Below are 25,547 nucleotides of genomic sequence, written 5' to 3' on the forward strand. Positions count from 1 at the left end.
TTGAGGAGGACAACACAATTGGTTTTATTTTAATCAAATCACAACACTTTCTTTGCCAGCTGCTGCAAAGTGCATCTACAATTTTCTATTACAGATCCACTTTAAGAAGGTTTCCTGTGACATTATAGCAAGCCTTTTTCACACACAGGAATAGCCCCAAATTCTTCAAAAGTAAATACTCGATTCCAGTAAATATAGATACATGAAGTTACAGTAAAAGACACTTAAAAGGACAGCCAAAAGTCTTCCAACAGTTTATTAGAAAGAATGTAGACATTTAAAAAAATCCCACTGTCATGAACATAAATTGAGGTTTTTTTCAGCTAGCATAAAAGCTGAATCAAAAACAAATAAAAATCCAATAGTGTATTAACACCTTTTCATTCATTTGCCATATTGACAGTGCAAATACAAATCTGGTCTAAATGTACAGACTCCCAAGCAACAATGTACAGCTTTCTCCGTCCTCCATGCTAAGAGATGTAAAAGCTTTAAGGGCCAAACAATACCAAGTGTACAGGCTTCAAAAACCATCTAAGTTAAGGGCATTCACTAGTTTTAGCTAAGATACATTTGGAACACTGACAAGTGATCACTTACATACAATAATGTGTAGTAAATTTTTTGAAAAATAAACTTTAGTGGAATAATCCTGAAAAGTATACCAAAGGAATGGTAGGTTATCAATTTAAGGTACCAGCCAATTTAAGCCAATGTCTAAAACCTAAAATTTAGTTACCTTTCCCTACGCTGAGAATTTACTATCATGTCAGTAACTATGTTATGAAGTACAGAAGACTTAGGTGAATTTTTTTTTTAAAATCACAAATGCTGTATCAATTGCTTAGGACCTCAACAGCTTGTGAAACTCTGGGAAATGTTCATGCATAAGAATAATCCCTCAGGTGACTCGAAACTGCCCCATACAATGGTAAATTATCAACCCTTTGTGAAGCCTTAAAGGGGAAAGAAAAAAAAAAAAAAAAGGTTGGAAAAATGGGTTAAAGGAGGCAAATACAGCATCTGCCTTTAGAGCTATCAACTCAGGAATTCTCTCAATTATGAAATCTTGCAGAGAAGTTATTTTCTTTTTCAAAATTCAGGTGATGACGTTTATTTACTCCAGATCTGGCATTTCTGAAAGGATTTTTAAAAAATATGAATTAATTAAGGAACAATAACCAATTTAAAATTCTTACAGTACACAGTCAAAATAAAAGTTTCCCAGTAAACTGGTCATTTTAGCTCTATCATTCACATTTCTACTTTATTCAATACCATGAGGATCAACCATTTTCTTCAAAGTATTGTTATATAGTTGATCTGTTTTGATCTGACACTTCTGTGTAAATACACTTTTTATAAAGTCACTTACTTTCATCATCACTGTCTTGTGAATCCTGCAGATGAAGAAATAAAGAGAAGTTATCAAGGTGATCAAATATTCCTCTAACTAGTTTGGCCGAAGAAGTCAAAACACTGTATTTTTGACTAAAATAGCAAAGGCATATGGCTATTATCAATGGATAAGACCTGGTTTATCTAAGGAGAATGGATATATAGCTGAGAGGCTATATTCCTGTAAAAAGCTAATGTGTGGCTTCCTGGTGAGAATTCAGCTCATCTTCTTAACTGTCCTCTTTGTCATTCAGTGAAAGGAAAAATGGCTCAATACAAAGATCAATAGGCCAATAAAGACAAACTCTAATCCTAAATTATTATAATTAGTTTCTAAGCTATATTGAATAATTTTTCTGGAAGATATAAACAGGATGCCAGAGGGGGCAATGCTAAGGAAATGACCTAGTGTTATATTATTAGTTTCACAATGCCCCTCTCTTGATTATACTCTCTGACAAATCTGTTTTTATTTGTTTAGGTTTTTTGAGACAGGATCTTGTTCTAATTCAGGCTAGCCTTGAATTCATTAGTGTATTCCAGGCTGGCCTCTAACTCCCAGTGGTCTCTTGCCTCATTCTCCCAAGGGTTAGGATACCTGTTCTTGGTTTTGAATCTATCTTTAACTTGTATCCTTTGTCAAAGTAATCCCTAAATTGACTTATTAAGACATGATGTCTTTCTGCAACGATTCTTACAAAATTTGGTCCCTTTAGGAACAGTCCATAAACATGGCTCCCTACTAGATATCCATCCATTAAGAATGGGCACATTTTAAAAGTGGTATTTAGGAAAAAACAACTGCCTCCTCCCAGGAATCTTTAAGCTATATAGAACAACCATAAATGCACTGTTTCTGATTATTAAAAATTAAGAGAAAAAAAGAATTTGAAGACTTACATCATCTGCTCCATCCACTTCTGGTAAATCTACATCCTCATCACCACCCATGTTGTTCATCATCTATTTGAAGTGTAAAAATTAAGTTTTAAAAACGATGTTAAATTAGGCCTTAATTATTAGGTGGCACAATCCTGAATATTCAAGTCTGTTATAGATTTCCTAACAAAAAAATACCAAAGAAATATATACCTTTCTTTCTGGAAAAGGTAGATTATAGATAATTCTGAAAAATGGTTATCTTTAGTGAGAAAAAGTAGGATTCATCTGTAGGGATAAAGTTTTTTATTTTGCCATGTATATTATAGTATTATCACTATAATTTAAAGTATTATGAGGACATAAACGATTTACCTTTTTTCAAATACCTTTGAAAAAAATAAAGATAAAAAAAATAAAAATTTGAGATGGCTAATCTGTACTAATAGCCTGAATATCCAACCAAAGGCTAAACAATAATAAATTTAAGATACCACAAATGAAAAGTTCTTCAAAAGTGCATACTGTGGAATGCAGCCTTGAATAACTACAATAAATTGGGACTAGTAATACAGAGTACTAACTTACTATTAGTTATTTTTAAAAAGGATATATTATTTGAAGAGATGCAAGTAACCAGAGAGTAAACAACTATTATCAAAGAAGGAAGGATTCATCTCAAGTTAAAAGTTTTTCCACAGTATTTAAATTTTAGAAAAAAACTATTTAAACAGTCACATACAACTTTAAAAAGGAAAAATTAATCAGGTGTGGTAAAACATGTAATGACATTCTGGCCACATGAGACAGGAGGATCCTAAGTTCAAGTCCATCCTGGGGATTTTGCCACTTAGTTAAGTAAGACTCCATCTCAAAACTTAAAAAAGGAGCTAGGGATGTAACTCAGAATGAAGGCTCTAGATGCAATTTTCAGTAACAGAGGAAAAAAAAAAAGGTCAACATTGGAATCCCCAACATGATGAACATTTGGCGAAAGTGAAATAAGCCCAGTGTCACAGGACTATTTTACTCTACTGTGAGGTATCTAAAATACCGAACCGCACAAAGACAAGTACAAGAGTAGTTTGGGGTTATTGGGGGTTTCACTTCAAAAATTATGCTGCTTTTTTAGTTTCCTTAAGTTCCAGAGACCTACTGGGCCTCCAGTAAACAATATAATTTTCTACACTTATGTACATGGGAATCAGATATCACACACGTGTTTTTACCTTAATTAATAGTAATAAAAAGAGCTGGGGAAGTTACTCATTGGTAGAACGCTCTCCTAGCATGACCCCACTAGATTAATCCCTAGCACCATAAACATAAAAACATTAACATATATGCTGAGGCCAGGGATTTAGCTCAGCGGCATAAATGCCTGCCTGGCAAGCACAAGGTTGTGAGTTCAATTCCCAGTACCAAAACAACAACAAAAAAATATATGCCTGTAATCCCAACTACTTGGGAAGCTTAGGCAGGATCACCAATTTGAACCCAACAGTGGTAATTTAATGACTTAATGAGATATTATCTCAAAATAAAATAGGGCAGAGATATAACTCAATACAAAGGCCCTGAGTTTAATTCCAAATACAACACTGTAATGTTTGCTTCAGCAGCACATATACCAAGCAATGCACCATACACACACAACCTAGTCAAACCTCTTAGTAAAATCATAATCATCACAATCTAGTTTTAAATAGCATAGGCAACTGACAAAGACACTGCTGAATACTTAACTTTTGTTGTATTATAACTGAACTTAAGGCCTCCTGCTAGACAAAGGCTCTACCATGAGCTACATTCCTATCCCTTTTTATTTGGAAACAGTGTTAAGATTACCCTCATTGGACTCAAACTTTCAATCCTCATTCCTCAGCCTCCAAAGTAGTTGGAATTACATCTGACACTGCAGCTTTTGTTTTTCCTTGAGCATGAAAAATGCTCAAAATTCAAAAAAAAAAAAAAAATGCTCAAAATATGCTAAGCATAATGCTAGGTGCTAAGAATACAACAGCAATAGAACTCAATTTAGGAAATGAAAAAGACAAAAAAAAGTAAAACAATACAAAGGTAGCACAATAAAAAATGAATAGGTAGGAGTGATCAGGTTAAAACAATCACTATAGCTAAAAATAGCACATGAGGAATCACGTGAATATTCTTTCCTCTTACTGAAATCAAGGTGTGAGAGCCATATGAAATGTTAAATACATTCAGTAGGAAATTAATACTTTAAATACATTTTATGGGTTTATATTTAAATCTAATGTCTTTTTTTTGTTTGTTTGTTTTGTTTTGAGACAAGGTCTTGCTATGTATTTCAAACTGGCCTTGAACTCATGGTGATCCTTCTGCTTTAGGGTCCTGAGTTGGGATTACAGGCATTCATCACAGTATGCAAGTAATATGCACTTTGTTTTTTGCTCTTCACATTCCTTGAGAGTAATATGCACTTTTTAATCAGCTTTATTCTAACACATACTGATGACTTTTTAATCAGCTTTATTCTAACACAATCTGTCTAGAAAGATCTAACATTTTTTGCTTTGGCAATATATGGTTTTGTGACATCTTAGAAAACAGACTTAAGCACACATGGTAGAACACACCTTCACTCTAGTACTTGGGAGGCTGAGGCAGAAGAATCTCAATTTTGGGTCCAGTCTCAAATAGTGAACTGAAGGACAGTCTAGACTACACAGGAGACCATCTCAGAAAACCAGGTGTGCACATACGTACACGTATGCGTACATACACACACCCACCCACACACACCCACACACACAGATGGCTTTTGTTTTTGCAACTAAAAACCTTCAAACATCTCAGTATGACTCACCATCCTTCTTACATTTAAAGTTTTGTATCTGCACTTATTATATAGCTACAAAATACAAAACAATTACTGGATTCATTCTCCAAAGAAGAAAAATGTTTCAATTCTAGAGCAACAACTAGCTAGGTTGAACTAATTGATTATACAGATTAATTTTGTCTTTTAGTATCTTATTTTATTTACCTATTTTTGGGTACTGGGAATCAAACTCATGACCTCGTGCTTGCCAGGTAGGCACTTGTGCTGTTAAGCTAAATTTCCAGCTCTATTTATTTTATTTAATGTTTATCTATTTTTAGAACACTTAAAACCAATTATAATCTATAGAACCATATATATACTGAGGCAGGAGACAGAGAAAACTTACCTCAGAGAAGCGATCAAAATTAGACATGTCTTCATCAGAATCATCCTCCCAGTCTTTCCAATTATTGAAGTCCACACTAAGCCAATTAAGCTATAGATCAATATAAACATCACCCTACAGTTAGCTTAACTTGCACTTTAAGACATTTTTGACCTACACTCATACTCATTAATTGGACACATAATTAGCACACACAAGAAAATGTGTACATATACACACACCAAGAACAAAAACACCCAGATGAAAATAGAAAAACTGGCTGGGGATTTAGCTCAGCGGCATAAGCACCTGCCTTGCAAACAGGCAGTCGTGAGTTCGATCCCTGGTACCGATAAAAAGGAAAAAGACAAAAAACAAACAAACAAAAAAACCATGCTGGCTACATGCGTGTACATGGACCCACTCCCCAAAATGATTGTAAACTGCATGTAGTGCAAACATGTACTAATAAAACTGTCTGTATTTAACATGTACAGATCTTAAAAAAGAAAATAGAAAAACTAACAAGCACTTTAAAGGTAAATATGTAGTTTTACAAACATTCAGAATTATTAAAATTATCTTTTGAAACATTCACATAGGAACTATTCTTGGACACTTAAAAAAGTTTTACTTTTTTCACTGGCTCCAACTATGTTCTCATGTTATAGGTAAGCAAATATTAAATCTTTTATGTTAGGTCCGTCTTTCTCATTTTTTATGGTGCTAAGTACTGAACCCCGGGCCTTGTGCACATAAAACATACTCTCTACCACTGGGGATCATCTCTAGCCCCAATGCATCTCTTTGATGAAAGATTCTGTATCAACTAATGACTGATTTTCTGACCATAATGCTGTTACAAGGAAAAAAAAAAAGAGAGAATATGAGCTTTTATACTTAGCTATGAAATGAAAACACTGTATTCCTTATCCAAAAAAGTGTATCTTTTTCTTTTTTTGGTACTGGGAATTGAACTCAAGATCCTGTGCTTGCCAGTTAAGTTCTGTGTTGCTGAGTTATATCCTCAGCCCCAAACAAGCGTATCTTTTCTGTTTTATTTATTTTTATCCATCCCATTAGTGAGTTATCTTTTCTGTTTTAATATAGACATATTAAACATTCAAAGAAAAGAGGAAAACATACCTTTGCCCTTTCTTTTGTTAACCTAGGCCATGACTGGCCAGATTCTCCTTTTCGTAAACAACATAAAATTGATCTGTCTGTTCTTTTATGCTTAGAATCCTAAAAACAAAAGCACAATGACACCATTTATCTCTCTTGGATCACTACAGTATATAGAGAGCAGTCTGTCCTTCCTACCTCTCTTTTTATTGATTTTTCTTTAGAGACAAAAGTCTTGCTTGTTGTCCAGATTATTTGGCTTAAACTTGGTTGTGTACCCTCAGCCTCCCAGAAGCTGGGATTAGAGTTGTGAACCACTCTACCTGGCTCTCACCTCTCCTTTTCTCATTTCTTGTTCTATTTTTTCCCCTAGATTCAAAGAACTATGTCTTTGACTCCTAAGAATTTCAAACTCTCCAAGTGCCAAAATATTTCTGAAGACAGTTACTTAACTTGACATCATTTTTTCTTGGCTGCATGAGATGAAAGAATACCTTCAAAAATCTAACTGAGCACATTAAGATCACAGAATGGCTTAAAGATGCTTAGAGAAGCCTTAAATTACCCGAGTCCAAATAGTAATAACAAGAAAAGAATATAAAGGGTGAAAAACATTACAAAATATAAATATATCTAGCTAAGTCCTCAACTGCTAAACCAAAATTACTGCTTACTGCTAAAAAAATACTTGAAGTATGTCTCATATATAAATAAGGATTAAGAATACTTACACTTGGATCAATACAGTGAAAAAGATCAATTTCATTTAAATGTTTAAAATTATCGCTTCCTCCAAGACAACTGTATAAAAGAAAAAGAAATAAGCTTCTTCAAAGATCAGTATTAACTGCATGAAAAAAACAATAAAACCCTCAGGTTAATCAGTCTTCTGAGAAGATTTTAAACCTAATTACATAAAACAGTAAATTTACCTGAAAGTAAGTTTGGATTTTTCAAAGTTTACATTAACATCTTTACTATCTTCAACACAAAATTCAATGAAGACATAGTCCCTTCGATCATACCACTTTGCAGAAGCAGGCTGCCTACAAACAGAAAAATAAGACAAACTCGTTTATTAACTATTTACATAATCTCTGAAGTGCAGGATGTGAGTGATGTATTTGTCTACTCCACTATATATCACTAGTTATTTTGAGGCACGTCACTGTAATTTAAACAGAAACTTTAACAGTAACCATTGCATTTAAAATATTAAGGCTTCTTTGGAAGAGGCAACAATATTGGGAACAAACACGGCTTTTACACTAAGCTATATTCCTATCATTTTTATTTTTGCTGCTTATACTAAGTATTGAACCCAGGGACTCCCTCCCACAAGATAGGCAAGCACTCCACCACTCAAGAGTATTTCCAACTTCCCCATCCCCCAATCTTTTGAGAGAGGATTTCCAACTAAATTGCTGATTTGCCCAGGCTAAGGTCAAACCTGCAATGCTCCTGCCTCAGCCTCCCCACATTGCTACATCACCATATCTGGCTAAAAATTTAAAAAAATAATTTTTTTTTCTTGATACCAGGGATTGAACTCATGATCTCAAGCTTGCCAGGTAGGCACTTACGCTGCTGAGCTAAATCCTCAGCCCTAAAAATTAAATTTTACAACTTTACCTGTTACTTTTTTGTACTTATATCCAAAATATACTAGAAGAAACCTGTAATTTTTTACCTTTTTCTTACTATTAGTTTCTTCACATTGTTGGCTGCCAGAACTCAAACTATAAAAATTATATTTATAAACCACTGTGACTGCTGAGCATGGGGGCATACACTTGCAATTCTAGCATTTGGGAGACTGAGGCATGAGAATCCAGGCCAGCCTGGGCTACATAGTGAGTTCTAGGTCAGTCTGAACTGTAAGATATCACCTCTCAAAAACTGCAATCAAAAAACAAAACACAAGGGGCTGGGGATTTAGCTCAGCGGCATAAGCGCCTGCCTTGCAAGCAGGCAGTTGTGAGGTGAGTTCGATCCCTGGTACCGATAAAAACAAAAAAGACCAAAAAAAAAAAAAAAAAAAAAAAAACCACCAAAAAACATGAGGTGTGCACTTATAATCTCAGCACTATGGAAAGGAAGCCAGTGAATTCAAGGCCAGCATGAATTGAGTGAGAGAAGACCTTAAAAACAAACAAACATGCTTTAGGCTTAGGAACCTAGGTCCATGGTACATTATTTATCTAGCATGCAGTAGGCCCTTGGTTTGATTCCCAGATTGTATAGAAAAAAGTCAGTTTTTAATCTGTTAAAACCCATTAAAAAGCAAACACATTCAAGTGCAGTTAATTGGCAGTAAAAACTGTATATGTCAGGGGCTGGGGATTTAGCTCAGCGGCACAAGCACCTGCCTTGCAAGCAGGCGGTCGTGAGTTCGATCCTTGGTACTGATAAAAATGAAAAAGACAAAAAACAAAAACTGTATATGTCAAGTGTGCTGAGGTACATGCCTATAATTCCAGCTATTCCAGAGCTTAATGAAGGATTATTCCAAATTCCAAACAGCCTTGGCAGCTCAGGTAGATCCTGAATCAAAATAAAATGTTTAGGGGCTGGGGATTTAGCTCAGCGGCATAAGCACCTGCCTTGAAAGCAGGCAGTCCTGAGTTTGATCCCTGGTACTGATAAAAATGAAAAAGACAAAAAAAAAAAAAATAAATAGGGGCTGGGGGTTTAGCTCAGTGGCATAAGCGCCTGTCTTGCAAGCAGGCGGTCCTGAGTTCGATCCCCGGTACCGATAAAAAGGAAAAAGACAAATAAATAAATAAATAAAATGTTTAAAAAGGGCAGAGGATTTAAATTAGTAGAGCACTTGCTGGGTGTGGTAGTAGATGTCTGTGATCCTAGCATTCAGAAGGCTGAGGAAGGAGATCATCCTGACCTGAAGGCAGCCTGGGTTACTTAAGTTCAAGGCCAGCCTGCACTACACATAGAAAGACCTTGCCTCTCAGTGGCGTAAGCACCTGCCTTGCAAGCAGGCAGTTGTGAGTTCGATCCCCGGTACTGATAAAAAGGAGAAAGATAAATAAATAAATATATAAATAAATAAATAAATAAGTACGAGGAAAGTAGTAGAGTACTTGCCTAGCATGCTTGAGGTTCTATCCCTTAATACTACGAATGAAGGAAAGAAAGTGACAGCTGTTGGGCAGGCTGAGACAGGAAAACTGTCATGGCCCCAGAGTTTACATCCTCAGTTTAGTTAGTAGATTTAGTAGCAAGGCAGATGTCTACTCTGCCCAATCTGGCCTCCAATTTGAGATCTTCCTGCCTCAGCAATTATTTGTGTGTACCACCATACTTGAAACTTCTGAATGTAGCATACCTTAATTCACAATCTTTTGCATGCATTGGCTATATATTATTTCCTAACTCTCTTTCCAAAACAGTATAAGGTCACCATGTGGTAACAGAGTGTCTTTTAAAATGCTTGTTACTTTGTAACTGGTTTGGTTTTTTTGCTCAGTGGTAAAGATCGGGTTTATTAGCATTGTACAAGGCCATAGGTTTATTAACCCATGTCAACAAAATCTACAATGTGTGTGTTATGTGTACAGACAAGTAAAACTTTTAATCTTTCTCCCTCAGCCTCTCAGACTGCTGGGATTATAGGCATGCACCCAAACCATGCTTGGCTTCACTTTCCTTTTATTAAAGTCCAAGCAAATTAGCATTACATGGTTTTATACTCAATAAAGGAAAATGATGTTCAAATAAGGCAATTATCTTAGAACTAAGGCCCTGGGTTCAACCTTCTACTACCTTCTACACCAAACAAAGTTGGCAGAAATTCATGAGGTTCTGCTTTGTCCTTAACTCTAGGATTTGAACAGACCTAGGACAATCATTTAACAGTCTGTGCATGCCCACAGTGCAGGACCAATTATTTCGGATCTTGGAACAAGAGTTTTCATCCTTTTATGCCAATTTCCAGGGTTTCATATCTGGCTTGCTGAAATACATTACCCAGTGACTATCAAGCTCATCTCACTTTTGTAACACACACAAACACCAGCAAACTAGCTGGGCATGGTGACACACTCCTGTAATCTAGGCACTTGGGAGGCTGAGGCAGAAAGATCCTTGCAAGTTAAAGACCAGCCTAGGCTACAAAGTGAGCCCAAGACTAGCTTGAACTGCATAGTGAGACCTTGTCTCAAAAAGACAAAAGAAGCTTGGTGTGATGGTACACTCCTGTAATCCTAGCATTTGGGAGGCTGAGGCAGGCGAATCATTTTAAGTGCAGGACCAGCCTGGGCTACAAAGTGGGCACAAGGCCAGCTTGAACCACACAGCAAGACCTTGTCTCAAAAAGAAAGAAAGAGGCCAGCCAGAACTGCATAGAGACCCTGTCTCAAAAAGACAAAAAGACAAAAAAAAAAAAAAAAAAAAAAAAAGAAATAGCAGCAAACTGATAGTGGGGGCAGGGTCAGGAGGCCTACAATGCTTACAAGCACCTGCTGTTACTGAGCAGTGGTAAAGGGTTGCATTTAGTGTATCAGTAAAGCTGGAGTTTGTTTGAGGCTGGAAAGAAGTACAGCCTAGACTGGAGTACTAATTCTTTATAAAAATGGCAGTGAAGGAAAGAGGTATTTCTCCTTCCTTCCCTTTATTAACTTCTACTCAAGCTAAACGACAAAGTAGAATTTCTTAAAAGAAAAAGGGTTTTTTTTTTTTAAAGTCTTTTTGAGACGGTCTCACTGTGCAGTTCAGGCTGGCCTGGAACTTGCAATGATCCTCTTGCCTCAGCCTCCAAGTGCTGGGATTACAGGTGTGCACCACCATACCCGGTTAGTTTATCACTTTGCAAATCATTGAAATGAAGAACTGCTTCAGACTAAAAGATACTTAAGAGCCAGGCATGGTGGTGCATACCTGTAACCTCATTCAGAAACTAAGGCAGGAGGATTATTGTGAGTTCAAGGCCTACATGCTACACAGTGAGATCTTGGTTTTCAAAACCAAAAAGAAAACAAACAGATACTTACTTAAGAGATTTAAGAAACAAACACAATTCAAGAACATGGTCTGGTTGGGTGTGGTGTCCCATGCCTCTAATCCATGTACACAGGAGGGCCAAGAGGATCACTGTAAATTTGAGGCCAGCCTGAATTGCATAGTGAAACCCTATTTCAAAAAGTCAGCCTGAGGGCTAGGGGATTTAGCTCAGTGGCATAATCCCTGATACCACACTCACACATGCACGCACACACACACACAAAGAACCCCCCCAAAATCAAAACAAAAAAAAGCCGGTTTTTTTTGCGTGGTAGGGCAATCCTGCAATCTCAGCATTCAAGGGGCTAAGGCTGGGGGACTGAGTTTGAAATCTGAGATCAGCCTGGGCTAACAAAGTTAAGTCTAAGGCCAGCCTGAACCACATAGCAAGACCCTTGTCTCAGAAAGACCAAAAAAATCCCCACGAAAAACAAAAGGTAAGCTGAACTACTTAAGCAATGTCCCAAAAGTTTATGTGTTGCACCTGTATGATAGCTATATGGAAATTATTCTCTCTCTTTTTTTGGTCTTTGTGAGACAGGGTCTCACTATAAAGTTCAGGCTGGCCTTGATTTGTTTCAAACTCAAAACAATCTTGTCTGCCTCAACCTCCTGCGTGCTGGGAATACAGGTGTGTGCCACCTTGTCCAGCTTTATTCTCTTGATTTTTACGTCTGAAAAATATATTTTATGAAAATCAACATGGGGTAGAGGCGTAGCTTAGCAATACAATGGTTGCCTGGCATATGTGTAGTTCTGAATTTGACTTCTTGCTTGGCCAAAAACAATCCTCTGAAAAAAAATTTTTGTCTTTTTCCTTTTTATCGGTACCGGGGATCGAACTCGTGACTGCCTGCTTGCAAGGCAGGCACTTATGCTGCTGAGCTAAATCCCCAGCCCCAATCCTCTGAAATTTTAATGACACTGCTTTCTTGATTTTAGTGGCAACAAGAATCATACGTCAAGCATGCTAGACAAGTGCTATACACTGAACTGCTCCAACTATCTTGAAGTTATTTCTGTGTACAATGCTTTGTGTTTTCTATTCATTTAAGACATAGGCAGACTGCAATTAATTATAGCTCACAAATCTGGCTATGACTGTTCAATTATCATTTACTCTGAAGCTTCAAAAATTGTTGCTTTGATAAATGGTATTCATTAGTCCACAGATACTCAGGCTGTAGATGTTCCTTATTTTAATGTTTTTCATAAACTTAAAAATAAAATCCACTGGGGAAGAGTAGGAGTGATAGATAACAGACCCTGTCATAATAGTTGGCACTAAATAATTGGTACATTAGGGGTTACTATTGTTTGTACTGTACCTTTTGTGACTCACGAAAATTATACAACAATCAAGAGGCATTAACTTGGGGCTTGGAATATAATTCAGCAGTAGACTACCTGCCTAATATGTACAAGTTACTGGGTTTAATTTCCAGTACTGCAAAAGATAGAAATGACTGTTTGGTTCATTTTGCAGGCCTGGGGCCAGTGGTCTGGGTCTCTTGGGAGGATGACAGTATGCAATTTATCAAATCTGGGGAATTTCCTTCTAGCTTGTCTTTGAAACTCAGTATTGTTCTGACTGTTCTGCTTTGATTGGTTTTACTGTTTGTTTTAGGTTTGATTTTGTTATATCTGATGGAATGGACAAGTATTATAAAGATAAAAAGATATTGGTAGCTACTATTGTTTTCCTAGTATCTTGCTCTGAAGTTCTGTACCAATTTTGCTGCTTTGTTTTGACTGGCTTTGATCTATTTTGTTGTATTTTACTATCTTTAAAATAAAAAAATGAAAAAAAAAAAAGATAAACACAAAAATAAATTTAAGCCAGACGTGGTGGTCACACCTTTAATCCCAGCACTCAGGAGGCTGAGGCAGGAGGATTGTTGAGTTCCAGACCAGCCTGGGCTACAAAGTGAGCTCAAGGCCAGCCTGAACTGCATAGCGAGACCCTGTCTCAAAAAGACTAAATAAATGAATTTTAAAAAAATAACAAGAGGAGCATTGCATGTTCTTCTGACAAGCCTTTTCTTTTTCCCAGTACCAGCATTTGAACCTGGTGCCTTCACATAGCCACATTCCATTTGAATATCCCCCACCCCCAACAGGTTCTCATTACGCAGCCTAGACTGGCAACAAACTCATTGTGATATGTCTGCTTCAGACTAGCATTACAGGCATGGCCTGCACCACTATACCTGACTATAGACTTCAATATGCTAAAAGCTGAGAGGTTTTATCCTAATTTGTAGAAAATTGTAGTACCTTTCAGTTCAGAAAATAGATGTACCAGTGACCTGGGATACACGCTCAGGGGCACAAATGCCTGCCTGGCAAGCACAAGGAAATGAGTTCAATCTCTGGTACAAAAAAAAAAAAAAAAGTAACAGGGAAGTTACATGGAAATAATTTGCTAAGGAAAATGATTCAGTTATTATTTCAGTTTTCTGATAGCTAATTAAATGAAGACATTTTATTATAAAAAATAATTATAACAGGTATGTTGGCACATACCTGTAATCCAGCACTAGGAAGCTGAGGCAGGAGGATCAGTACAAATTCAAGGTCAGCCTGTACTACATAGTAAGTTCAAGGCCAGTCTTACCTACACATCTAGACCCTCTTAAGTTTATTTCCTTCACCTCGCTATATTACTTCTCTCACAAAGGTCGATTGACTTCTTTACAAATGAAAGTTTCTTCATATATAAAATGTGACAAATCAAATATTAATATCTGAATTTGTTTTGTTTATGAATACATCCCCAGCCCTTTTTTTGAGACAGGGTGTCACTAAATTGTTCAAGTGGGCTCAAATCTATGACCCTCTTGCCTTGTGCTGGGCCTACAAATGTACCACCACACATGGTTTAATATCCGAATCTTAACTTTAAGACCTGGGGAAAATTAGAATGTTATAATCTTGTCTATACTACTGATTATTTTTTTTAAATTACCATGCTGTATTTATTTATTTATTTTTGTCTTTTTCATTCTTACCGGTACCAAGGATCGAACTCATGACCGCCTGCTTGCAAGGCAGGTGCTTATGCCGCTGAGCTAAATCCCCAGCCCTCTATACTGATTATTTAACATGCACAAATATATTAGAGAATAGAGCAGTAACAGCCACTGAATAAAATATGCTCCCTTTTCTTGAGGGTGGGTGTTTAAGACAGTTTCTCACTATGTAATTCAGGCTGACCTGAGACTCTTAGTGGCTTCTTTTACTGAGATTACAAACCAACCAACCACCAAAATAACCCACCCACCCAAATAGCAGCATGAAGAAACTAATCAGGTGAAAAAAGAAAAAAGAGAATGGGGCTGGGGATTTAGCTCAGCGGCATAAGCACCTGTCTTGCAAGCAGTCAGTCGTGAGTTTGATCCTTGGTACCGATAAAAAAAAAAAGGAAAAAGACCAAAAAAGAAAAGAAAAAGTGAAAAGAATTCTGACAAATTGGTAGGAGTGGTACACACCTGTAATCCTAGCAACCCTGGGACGCTGAAGAAGAAATACTACAAATTTAAATTCAGCCTAAGCAACTTTGTGAGATTCTAATTTCAGAGTAAAGGTCTTACTTAGTCTCAATCCCCAGTACCATAAGACTGAACACAATTATAAATAAAAGTTTTGACCAAAGTCAACTTTGTTTCTTGAGATAGATCTAGCTGTGTAGCCCAGGTTGGTCTCAAATTCTCCCTGATCCTCTTACCTCAGTCTTCACAATTGTGCAGCTGGCCCACATCTATAATCCCCAGCACTTGGGAGGCTGAGGAAAGAGGATCAATGTGAGTTTGAGGCCAGCATCAGTGACAAAGTGAGTTCAAACCCAGCCTGAACTGTATAGAGAAACTATGGCTCCAAAAGCAAAAAAAAATTCCTAAAGCTCAAAACATTCTGGTATGTACCACCACGTAGGACTTTAGGTTTGAAAAAAAAAAATGGAGGATAGGGAGATAAGGAGGAGACGATAGTCAATTAAAAAGAAAGTCTCTTGTTTTGACCTAAGAGATCAAGGTTACCAAATTATATCCACTTCTTATTCTTAAAAATATTATTTTTAAAATAAAGGACTCGCAAGTCAAAAGATTTTTAAGGCTGACTTGGTGCTATTTTTCCAATATTCCAAAATATAGTACATGTGCTGCCAAAATGAGCAAACTTTACAAAACACAGCAAAGCTGTAATTAATGAACTATAAAACCAGAGACTGAATCTATAAATGTCTTTCTCATAGTCTTTCAACTATTCACTACCTATCTACTTTCCAGTCTGTGTAACATGGAATACAGATGAATTTGACTAAAAATGGGTTACAGTAAAATAAAGCATCAAGAATATGAGATCCCAGGGCCAGGGATTTAGCTCAGGGGCATAAGTGCCTGCCTGGCAAACATGAGGTCATGAGTTCAATCCCTGGTACTGACTAAAAAAATAATATTAGGGGCTGGGGATTTAGCTCAGCGGCATAAGCGCCTGCCTTATAAGCAGGCAGTTGTGAATTTGATCCCTGGTACCGATAAAAACAAAAAAGACCAAAAATAAAAAAAAAAAAAAGAGATCCCAGTTAATTCCAACTCTAACTGTCAAGCATCTTACATAGGCAAGTCAGATAGCTGAAACAAATTTAGGAGTTGAAACTTCTTCACTAAACAAATGTTTATTCAATGTGGTGGAAGTATTCTGAAGATACAACAGTAGACCAAAGATCAAAATTTCAGCTCTTAAAAAGCTTACCAGGGCCAGGGATTTAGCTCAGCAGCATAAATGCCTGCCTGGCAAGTGCAAAGTCATGAATTCAATCCCTAGTACACATGAACACACACACACACACACACACACACACACACACACACACACACACACACAGAACTTACCAGCTGGGCCTGTTGCCACACACTTATAATCTAAACTCTCAGAAGACTAAAGTAAGATTGCTTGAGGCAGGAGGATTACTGCAAGTTCAAAACCAGCCTAGGCTACAAGGTGAGCTCAAGGCCAGTCTAAAGTGCGTAAGACCTTGTCTTAATAAACAAACAAAAAGAGGACAAGCTAGGCTCAAACTTCCAATCTGGCCTCAGTATCCTAGAAAAGTGAGGTAACAGGTGTGGGCTAGCCATTTTTAAAAACTCATGCTTTATTCAAAAGTAATGACTGTCGTGTTCTGAATCCTTTTGCTGTTTGTTTATATGTACGCATTTATTTATTTCCTGTTGTATTGGGTTTTGAACCTAGGGTGTTTGTACTATGATATGTCCCTAGCCCACTTCCTTACTCCCATTTTTCCTTTTTTCTTGGCCATGGGATCTCACTATAAAGCTCAGTTTGGCCTCAAACTTGGGATTCTCTTGCTTCAGAATCCAAATGCTAGATCACACCCGTTAAAATAGGGCATTACCTAAAACTATATTCAAACTGAGTATGTATGGTGGCATATACCTATAATCCGTTTTCTGGGAGGCTGAGGCAAAAGGACTGAGTTGAGCGCAGAGTGAAAGCCCTAGACTCAAAACCCGGTACCACTGCCTAAGTATATATGTTTATATACTTTTAATACATCCTCAACTATCTTTCCATGTTAACAGGTATAGAAAAATAAAATGAGTAAAGCTACAGTAAGCATAAAAAACAAAGGATGTTATCAAATTGAGAAGTATTGTTTTTTTTTTTTTAGCATGAGTAGTACATGGCTATGATTTCAGCACTCTATTGAAACCAAAAAAATCAAAGTACTGATTTTTTTTTTTTTTTTTTTTTTGTCTTTTTGTGAGACAGGGTCTAGCTATGCAGTTCAGGCTGGCTTTGAGCTTACTTTATAGCCCAGGCTGGACTCAAACTCACAAGGATCCTCCCACCTCAACCTCCCAAATGCTGGGATTACAGGCATGAGTCTGACTCAAAAGTACTGATTTTTAAAAACTGAAATTTGTCAATTTGGCTTATCATTCATAAAATAATCAAGAAAACTTGTAGGGGCTGGGGATTTAGCTCAGTGGCATAAGCGCCTGCCTTGCAAACAGGCAGTCGTGAGTTCGATGCCTGGTACCGATAAAAACAAAAAAGGCAAAAAATAAAAAAACTTTTAAATCTATTTCAATATATGGGAGGAAATAAGACATGAAAAGTTGACTATGCCTCCCAATGCTGGGATTAAAAGTATGTGCCACCACATCCCAAAGGGCTCCGTGTATTAATTTACATCTTAAAAGGAGGGCAAAAGTGGTTCAAGGTTGTATCTCTTCCCTCCCCAAACATAAAATGCCAAACATAAAGTGTTCTTCCCAACCAATTCCATGACTTTCCCATATTTCCCCATTTGTGGACTCTAATATTCCCCGAACAGTCTTCACTGTATGAAGTAAAATTCCTTTAAAACTCAAAATTTTAGACCTAGTGGGCTCTATTACTGTCAGCCAAGAAATATGACATTATATAAGAAGCACTTTAAATTATGTCAACCAGGCATGGTGGTGCACATCTATAATCCCAGGAGGCTGACACAGGATCACTATGAGTTGGGGGCCACTCTGGCCTACAGTGAGGCCTTGTCTCCTCAGAAATCATAAATAAACCCAAAATACAGATACTGTCTTTCTTTTCAAATTTAGACAACTACCTGGGAAATTTTGTTTTTGTGAAGTAGGAAAAAAAGATTTCTAGAGCAGTAAGATATAGCGGCACAAGCAACTGCTTGGCAAGCCAAGATTCTGACTTCAATTCCAGCTTTAAAAAAAAAAAAAAAAAAAAAAAAAAGATTTCTATTATAAATCCTGAGTTCTAATCCGGTTCTGAACATTTTAGGATACTAACTGCTTTGTGAATGGATGTCTTATTAACTCTTGAAGCTGGGCATGCAATCTCAGCACTAAGAGGTTGAGGTAGGACGACCAAGGGTTTGAACCTAGTCTGAGCATTGTATCAAGACCTTGTCTCAATTTTTTTTAAATGGACTCGGGATACATGGTAGTGCAGGAACCTGGGATATAGCTTAACAGCATTAAGTGCCTTCTGGCCAGTGCAAGGTCCTAAATTCAAATCCCAGTATGAAAAAATATATAATACATAAATGTACATAATAGTGCAGTGTGAAGCTCCTGGATTCAATCCCCTGTATCATGTGCAAATAAAAAGGACTATTGGAATCAAATTAAAAATCTTAAAAATACTTTATTAGTTCTAGAAATCTTTTGGGTCCCCTATGTGAAAGATTATGCAAATGCATGACTTTTCCCTTTCCTGTACATACCCTTTCTTTCTCCTGCCTGACTGCTCTGGCTGAAGTTTGAAGTACCATACTGAACAGGAATGATGAGAGTGAACACCCTTGTCCTGTTCCTGATTTTAAAAGAAAAGCTCTAAAGATTCTTTTTTCTCATTTAGTGTGATATTGGTAGTAGGTCTGTCATAAATGCCTTTTATCAGTTTGAAGTAAGGTCCTTCTTCTATCCCTGTTTTCATAAAAAAACTTTTGTGATTTAGAACCTTTCTGTACACAAAGATACTGAGCATTCTCTAAATTCAAAAGACCTGACATAAACATTCTACCAATAAGGTACACTACATGTGAAGAACAACTCTGGCACTGAAAATCTAGGACAGCAACATTTCATACAGGTTTGGAATATTACATGAAAAGAAACTATTACTGTTCAAGATAACATTAGAATTGGCAATCCTTGAGCTGGGCATAGTGGCACATGCCTGTAATCCCATCAGAAAGCTGGGGCAGAGGATTGCAATGAGTTTGAAGCCATCTGCACTATACAGTGAGACTCTGTCTCAAAAACAAACAAACAAACAAACAAGGGGCTGGGAATTTAGCTCAGCAGCATAAACACCTGCCTTGCAAGGGTGCAGTTGCTGACTTTGATTCCCCGAGACCAAAAAAATAAAACCAAAAAACCAAAAGAACAAGAAATCTGCAAAAGCAAAGACTCAAAGGTATAAGGGAGCAGCCTCAATTTAAAATTTACTGCTGTTAATCTAAACAATTGATAATAAAAAGCTTAATAAAAATGCTATAGTAAGATACTATCCTAAAAGTTCTTTTGGTTTTTTTTGAGACAGGGGTTATGCAGTACAGGGTGACCTTGAACTTGCATTCAGCCTCTGAATGCTGGCTTACAAGCATGAACAATGCTCAACCCAGCCTAAATGTTTCTTTTCTTTTCTTTTCTTTTTTTTTTTTTTTTTTTTGTCTTTTTCGTTTTTATCGGTACCAGGGATTGAACTCACGACTGCCTGTTTGCAAGGCAGGCGCTTATGCTGCTGAGCTAAATCCCCAGCCCTGCATCCTAAATGTTTAAAAGCTAGGTCAGCCATGATGGCCAGCACTTGGGCAGCAGAAGCAGGATTGCTAGGAATTTGAGATCAGTCTAGAATATCTAGTGCCATTTTGCTCCCCCTAAAAGGCATTTTTCACAAAACACACAATCACTAACTATACAAGACTCCAAAATGATACAAAATGATAGACACCTAGAATTTGCTTTTCCTTTAGCAGTACGCCACATCTCTATGTCCTAACATTTTTTTCATTCATTTTGACACAGGGTATCATGAAGTTGCTCAGGATAGCCTTAGACTAGGAAAAACTTTTTTTTTTTAAATTTTTATCGGTACCGGGGATCAAACTCACTTGCCTGCTTGCAAGGCAGGTGCTTATGCTGCTGAGCTAAATCCCCAGCCCCTTGTTTTTTTTTTTTTTATTTTAATTTTTTTTTTTTTTAATTTTAGACTAGGGAAAACTACCCTCAGTCTGCCTGCTCAGTAGCTAGAGTGTAACACACGTGCCACCTTGTAGATGAATTTTAGATTTTTAAACTACCAATACAATTAAACAGGAGGATCAGATTGTTATTAATTTAGTATTAAAATGGCCTGAACAAGTGATTTTGTCATTTCCAGTTCCTGTTGCCTTCTAGTTAAAGCCTAACTAAGCAAGAAAGAAAAAAATCCGAAAAATAAGAAAGAATCCAGTTGCCAGGTTACAATGGTTAGGAAATCAACACTGAACAAAGGCCATCATAAATTACTCTTTTCTAACTTAAAGAGAAATTAACCATATGCCATATATTATGGAATTTATTCTGAAGGTTCAATGTAAGGATTGATTCTATTTTTAGGGCTCAAGCCTACAAAACTGAGTGACAGCTAAGGAATACTTTAACCAATGTTACAGACAGGAAGTTTCTGCACAATTATAGGCCACAGATGACCAAGACTTCAAATTTTATTTTGTATCTATTGTTAATTCCTATGATAATATTTTAAAAGTACCAAATAGCTCTCCTGCACTAGTTTGCCACAAGGAAGCACTCTTTCCTGTTATGAGATCAAAAATATAGTGAATATTGCTGAGTATTATCCAACAGAAAGGCACTCATAAAAACACTACATAGCTTCATCTATCTTATTTAAAGCACTTTTCCAAAGTGAAAATGACTATGAGGCAAACATTTTGAATTGATGAAAGACAATGAAATAGCCAGGACTGCACAACTAAAGATACTCACCGAAAGGACTTTCAGAAGAGCTCCAAAAAGTGCCAAGAATGATGGGATGTGCATGCTTGAAGCAAGAAGTATTCTTTTAAGGATTGCTTTGAGATGGATTCATGACAATGTCATTTATTTTTTAAATCTTTTTCAGATGAGGTCTCACTATGTAGTTCAGACTGGCTCTAAGATCACTTTGCAGCCTCATCTGATCTTGAACGGGCAAGGAAGGATCCTACTACCTCAACCTCCTGAGTGCTGGGATTACAGGCATGCACCATGACACCTGGCTGACAATTTTATTGGATTTGGTACCAGGAACTGAATTCAGAACCTTCTGCTCACCAGGCAGGTGCTTGTACAGCTGGGATCTATCTATCTATCTATCTATCTCCGGCCCAATTGAAGTAAATTTTAATTTACACATTTGCTGTATTTTATAATCACACCTGGTTAATTTAGTGAAAAAGTCAAGGATTTAATTCCTAGTACAGCCTCCTATCCCCAAATCAGTTTTGAAGGTAGCATTCTTCTAACTAGAAACTACTTCTTGGGGGTATTGACTGCTACACTTTTTATTTATGTAATTTAACATTTCTCATTTAGTTATGTGACCTCCAGAAAATATTTTACTTTTTCCCCAGAAAGTATTTCTAATTCAAACCATTTCAAATAGCATATTTCTGTCAGGCATAGTGGCAAATGTCTGTAACCTCAGCACTAGGGAGACTGAGGCAGGAAGATACTGAGTTCATTGTCAGACTGGACAACAACAGTGTGACTATCTCCAAAAACAAAAAACAAACAACAACAAAAAAAATGCAAATGCTTTTTTTTTTTGTGAAAAGGATCTTACTTGACTATATGAAGTTGGTTACAACGTAAAACTTTTCTTTCTTGAGACAGGGTCTCACTATGTTCAGGCTGGCCTCAAACTCATGGCTATTCTCCTGCCTCAGCCTCTTGAATACTTTGGTGATTACAGGCATGTACCAACACACCAGGCTTAAAAGACATTTTTAACACATTGGAACATTACTTAAAGGAGGGAAAAAGCACAAGCTGTTTTTAGATAAATTTAAATTGACTTAGCTAGGCATGGTGGTGCACCCTTGCAATCCCAGCTCTCAGGAGGCTGAGGCAGATTGCTGTGAATCTGTCTGGCTTACATAAGACAAGTTGAAAGCTAGCCTGGACGAGAGTGAAACCTTGCCTCAAAACAAAGCAAATTTGACTAGAACCTTTTATCAACTTTGTAGGGGAAACATAGTCCAAAATTCTAAATATGCTCTCACAGTAATACTTTCTTCTTGAAGGTGGTTTTCAACCATCAACTGGCAGTATCCTAAAGCTTTTTTTGTGGGGATGGTAGTATGACTTGAAAAAGGCTTTTCCTATGTAGTTCATGCTGGAATCCACCTGGTGGTGATCCCCTCCTGTCTAGCCTCAGGAATGCTAGGATTACAGGCACACACCAGCTTCCTTAAAAAACTTCCAGTTTTATACTCTTAAACCACCACCCCTCTCCCCGTTTTTGAAGCTAGCCTCTAGATACATAGTTCACAGTGGCCTTTTCACTCATTGTGTACTCCATTTTAGTCCAGCACTCCAGAGATCCTCTTGCCTCTGCTTCTGGAACACAGGAATTGCAGGCATGCACCACACCTTGTTTAGCAAACCCTTTAAAGTGAATTATTTTGTAATAAAGCTACTCCCTTTTAATTGTTCTCCAGTTACCTTTAGAGCAGTTAGCACCTCCCTCTGAAAAACTCAAATTAGCTTTCATATCGGATAAGTTAAATGTTTTTTCGAAAAGAATATAAAGCAGAGGTGCCTTAATCGGATTTCTTAATCGGTTAAAATTCTTTTATCACAACAAAGATAGGGCTGCTTCAGAATCTGTGGTCACCGCATAATAAATATTTGCTTATTAAGCATCGAAATGTAAGTCACATGCCTATCTGGTTCTCACTCTGATAAAAGACCTCATCTAAAGTTTACTGTGCAACTACGCAAACGCACACAGAGTTTCTAAATCTCTGGACACGTGCAGCTACTACCTGTGCTTCTTGGTAACTCCTGGCTGCGGGGGAGGCGGCTGAGATTTGGCAACACGCACGCTTTTCCCAGAACCAGAGCTAGGAGGCGGTCTGGCGAGACCCATACTCCAGAAACCCAGAGACGTGAGAAGCTAACTACGGTGCACAGGCCTCCCTGCGGCCGCTTCGCAGGAGGGCCGAGAGCCGCGTGGTGCAGCTGGCCAGAGTCCGCGCGGCGCCCACCACAGGTGGGCCCGGCCCGGCGCGCCACCGCGGGGTCCACGCCTCCAGCGCCCGCGTGGACGGGCGCTCCCAGCAACTCAGGGCCTAGCGCTAAGTTACCACCCAGGACCGCCCAAGGGTGAAAAGTGGGGCTCCTGGCACCGTACGGTGAGGGAAGCTTCAAAGACGGGGAAAACGGTCATGTGGAACAAAAATGTCCTCTACCCGCCAACAGTAAGCGGAGTGAAGATCTCGAGACCTCCCACCCAAGGCCAGGTATGACCGCCTCCCAGAGAAGCCCTAGGGGCCGCACGCGGGGGGAGGGAGGGGAGCTGCTGGCTGCTGGGAGACCCCCGCGCGGCCTGGGCCTTATTCATGGGCGACCTTCCCAGAGCGGGATGTCGCACTCACATTGTGAACGGGGCAGGGGGACGGGCGAGCGGGTGGGCGGGCCTCTTGCGGCGGCTGCTAGGGAGTCGACTCCTTTTTGGTGGCGACTCCGGCGTTGTCTCCCCGGTCGTGGCCTCTTCTCGTTCCCCTCAGGCGACGGCGACGGCGACTGCGACGGCGACGACGGCGGGCTCGACCTGGGTCCCCACAATGCACCGCGCGGCGAGCGCGGCTCCTTGGTCGAGGAGAAGTGTAGGAAAAGGGGCGCGAGGACGGAGAATGAACGTGCGTGCGTGCGAGCAAGGGGTGGTAAGGCCGGGCGGCGGCTGGTGACGCAGCAAAATGCCCGGGCCGAGTCGCCGCGCGTGCGCAGTCTTTGTTTTTAGGCTCCTGCGCGGCTTTCTAGAGCTATCTACGGAAAGGGCGGGGTCTCCCAGCTCCTTCGCGAGGGTTCCCGGCGCAAGCCCCGCCCTTCGCTACGCACACCCCCTCCCGCCCTGTTTGCCTTGTTCCCGCCTCTCCTTCCGCGCTCTTCTCTAGCGTTAAGCAAAAACCGTTGGCTTCTCAACCGCCTGGCCACGCGCCGTGAGTGAGTTAAGAGAGCGTGCCTCGCATTGGCAAAGAGCAAGGCTGTGAGGAGAAGGCGTGCAGAGTCGCGAGTCTTCATAAGTAAACCGAAGCATTGGTTAGTCAAGCCATTGAGGAAACGGTCCTTCGTAAAAAGATGTGAAAACCCCTGAAGACAGTGCAGGGCTAATTTGGGGATGGGGGCTCGGGGCTTTTCGCGGTCGCCGTGGTTTTGAGGACCGCAGCCCGAGTCCGGGGCCGCGCAGGGACGCTTGCGCTTGGGAGCGGCTTCTGCTCGGACTTTGGGACGTTAGCGCTGAAGGTGCGCCCGGAAAGCTGAGGAGAGGAGAGCTCGGCGTCCCAGGACCCCGGTGATACGATAGTCCGCCATGCGCTGTACCTCGCCGTCTCAGACAAGGGGCTGTGCGCTGCCCGCTGGGCAGAAGTCTAGCAGGGCACCGACCGAGGGGAGGCAGTGCTTGCCAAAGACAGTGATGGAGGAAGGGAAGACATTTTTTTTTTTTAGAACATTTATTTAGAATAGGGAGACCTAAGGAAAGGGTTAGAAAAAGCGTTTGGGGCGTCATAGTATTATAAGGTGTTTAATGTCAGTGTTGTGCAAGACAGGTATGGGTACTGCAGAAGAGGAAGTGAAGCCTGGGTGGTGGCGCACACCTGTAACCCTAGCACCGTAGGGTACAGCAGAAGAGACGATTCAAACCCATGCTTTGACCCAGTGAGACCCTGTCACAAAATTCAAAAAGGGCAGGGGATTGTAGCTCAGAGAGAAGGCCTTGAATTCAGTCCCTGGAACAAGACAAAAAAACATACTGTGCATTTTTTTTTTCAGTTAAATCGAAACATGTAAAAACCATAATTTGTCGTACAAGAGCTAACAGTTTGGCAAGTTAGATTGTATCTGCAGGCCTTAGTTTACCAGTATGGCCTAGGAAATCCTAACTGTAGAGAAATAATTTTTGGTGATATTTGCCAGTAATCCGAAACTCAGAAGATGACAGGAAGATTTTAAATTCAAGGCCAGCCTAGACAAAAATAAATAAAAAAATCCCAGGTATGATGGACACACCTGAAATCCTACCATCTGGGAAGCTAAAGCAGAAGGAATCCCAAATTGGAGTCCAAATTCTGCATGGTAGCCTACTAGGAGGCTAAGGCAAGTGAATGTTTTAAATTCAAGACCACACTGA

At 38.9% G+C, this 25,547-nt stretch overlaps 1 protein-coding gene and 1 long non-coding RNA gene across 4 annotated transcripts in view; one reads left to right on the plus strand and one right to left on the minus strand.

Annotated features, from left to right (window-relative positions):
• Positions 1-24,062, minus strand: Ptges3 (prostaglandin E synthase 3). The gene is made up of 8 exons (XM_003475964.5): positions 23,794-24,062; positions 7,526-7,639; positions 7,325-7,394; positions 6,615-6,713; positions 5,490-5,579; positions 2,299-2,361; positions 1,376-1,400; positions 1-1,137 (listed from the first exon to the last, which is right to left on the minus strand). Coding segments are annotated over exons 1-8 (483 nt in total). The 5' UTR covers positions 23,796-24,062; the 3' UTR covers positions 1-1,117.
• LOC106028988 (uncharacterized) overlaps positions 23,139-25,547 on the plus strand; it is a 59,261-nt gene continuing 56,852 nt past the window's right edge. For all 3 annotated transcript variants that reach the window (XR_010049313.1, XR_010049314.1, XR_002792764.2), the window contains exon 1: positions 23,139-23,658. This is a non-coding gene — a long non-coding RNA (uncharacterized LOC106028988). The remainder of the gene's footprint in view (positions 23,659-25,547) is intronic.

This window comes from Cavia porcellus, unplaced genomic scaffold (genome assembly GCF_034190915.1).
Source record: "Cavia porcellus strain 051 isolate PalLab524CR breed Dunkin Hartley unplaced genomic scaffold, mCavPor4.1 scaffold_8, whole genome shotgun sequence".
NCBI lineage: Eukaryota > Metazoa > Chordata > Mammalia > Rodentia > Caviidae > Cavia > Cavia porcellus.

Bases quoted from the DNA above. Each gene is read 5' to 3' on its own strand.
- Ptges3 (XM_003475964.5), bottom strand. The intron at 7,395-7,525 runs GTAAATTTACTG...TCTTTTATACAG, and splicing joins AAATCCAAACTTACTTTCAG to TTGTCTTGGAGGAAGCGATA. The intron at 1,138-1,375 runs GTAAGTGACTTT...AAATCCTTTCAG, and splicing joins ACAAGACAGTGATGATGAAA to AAATGCCAGATCTGGAGTAA.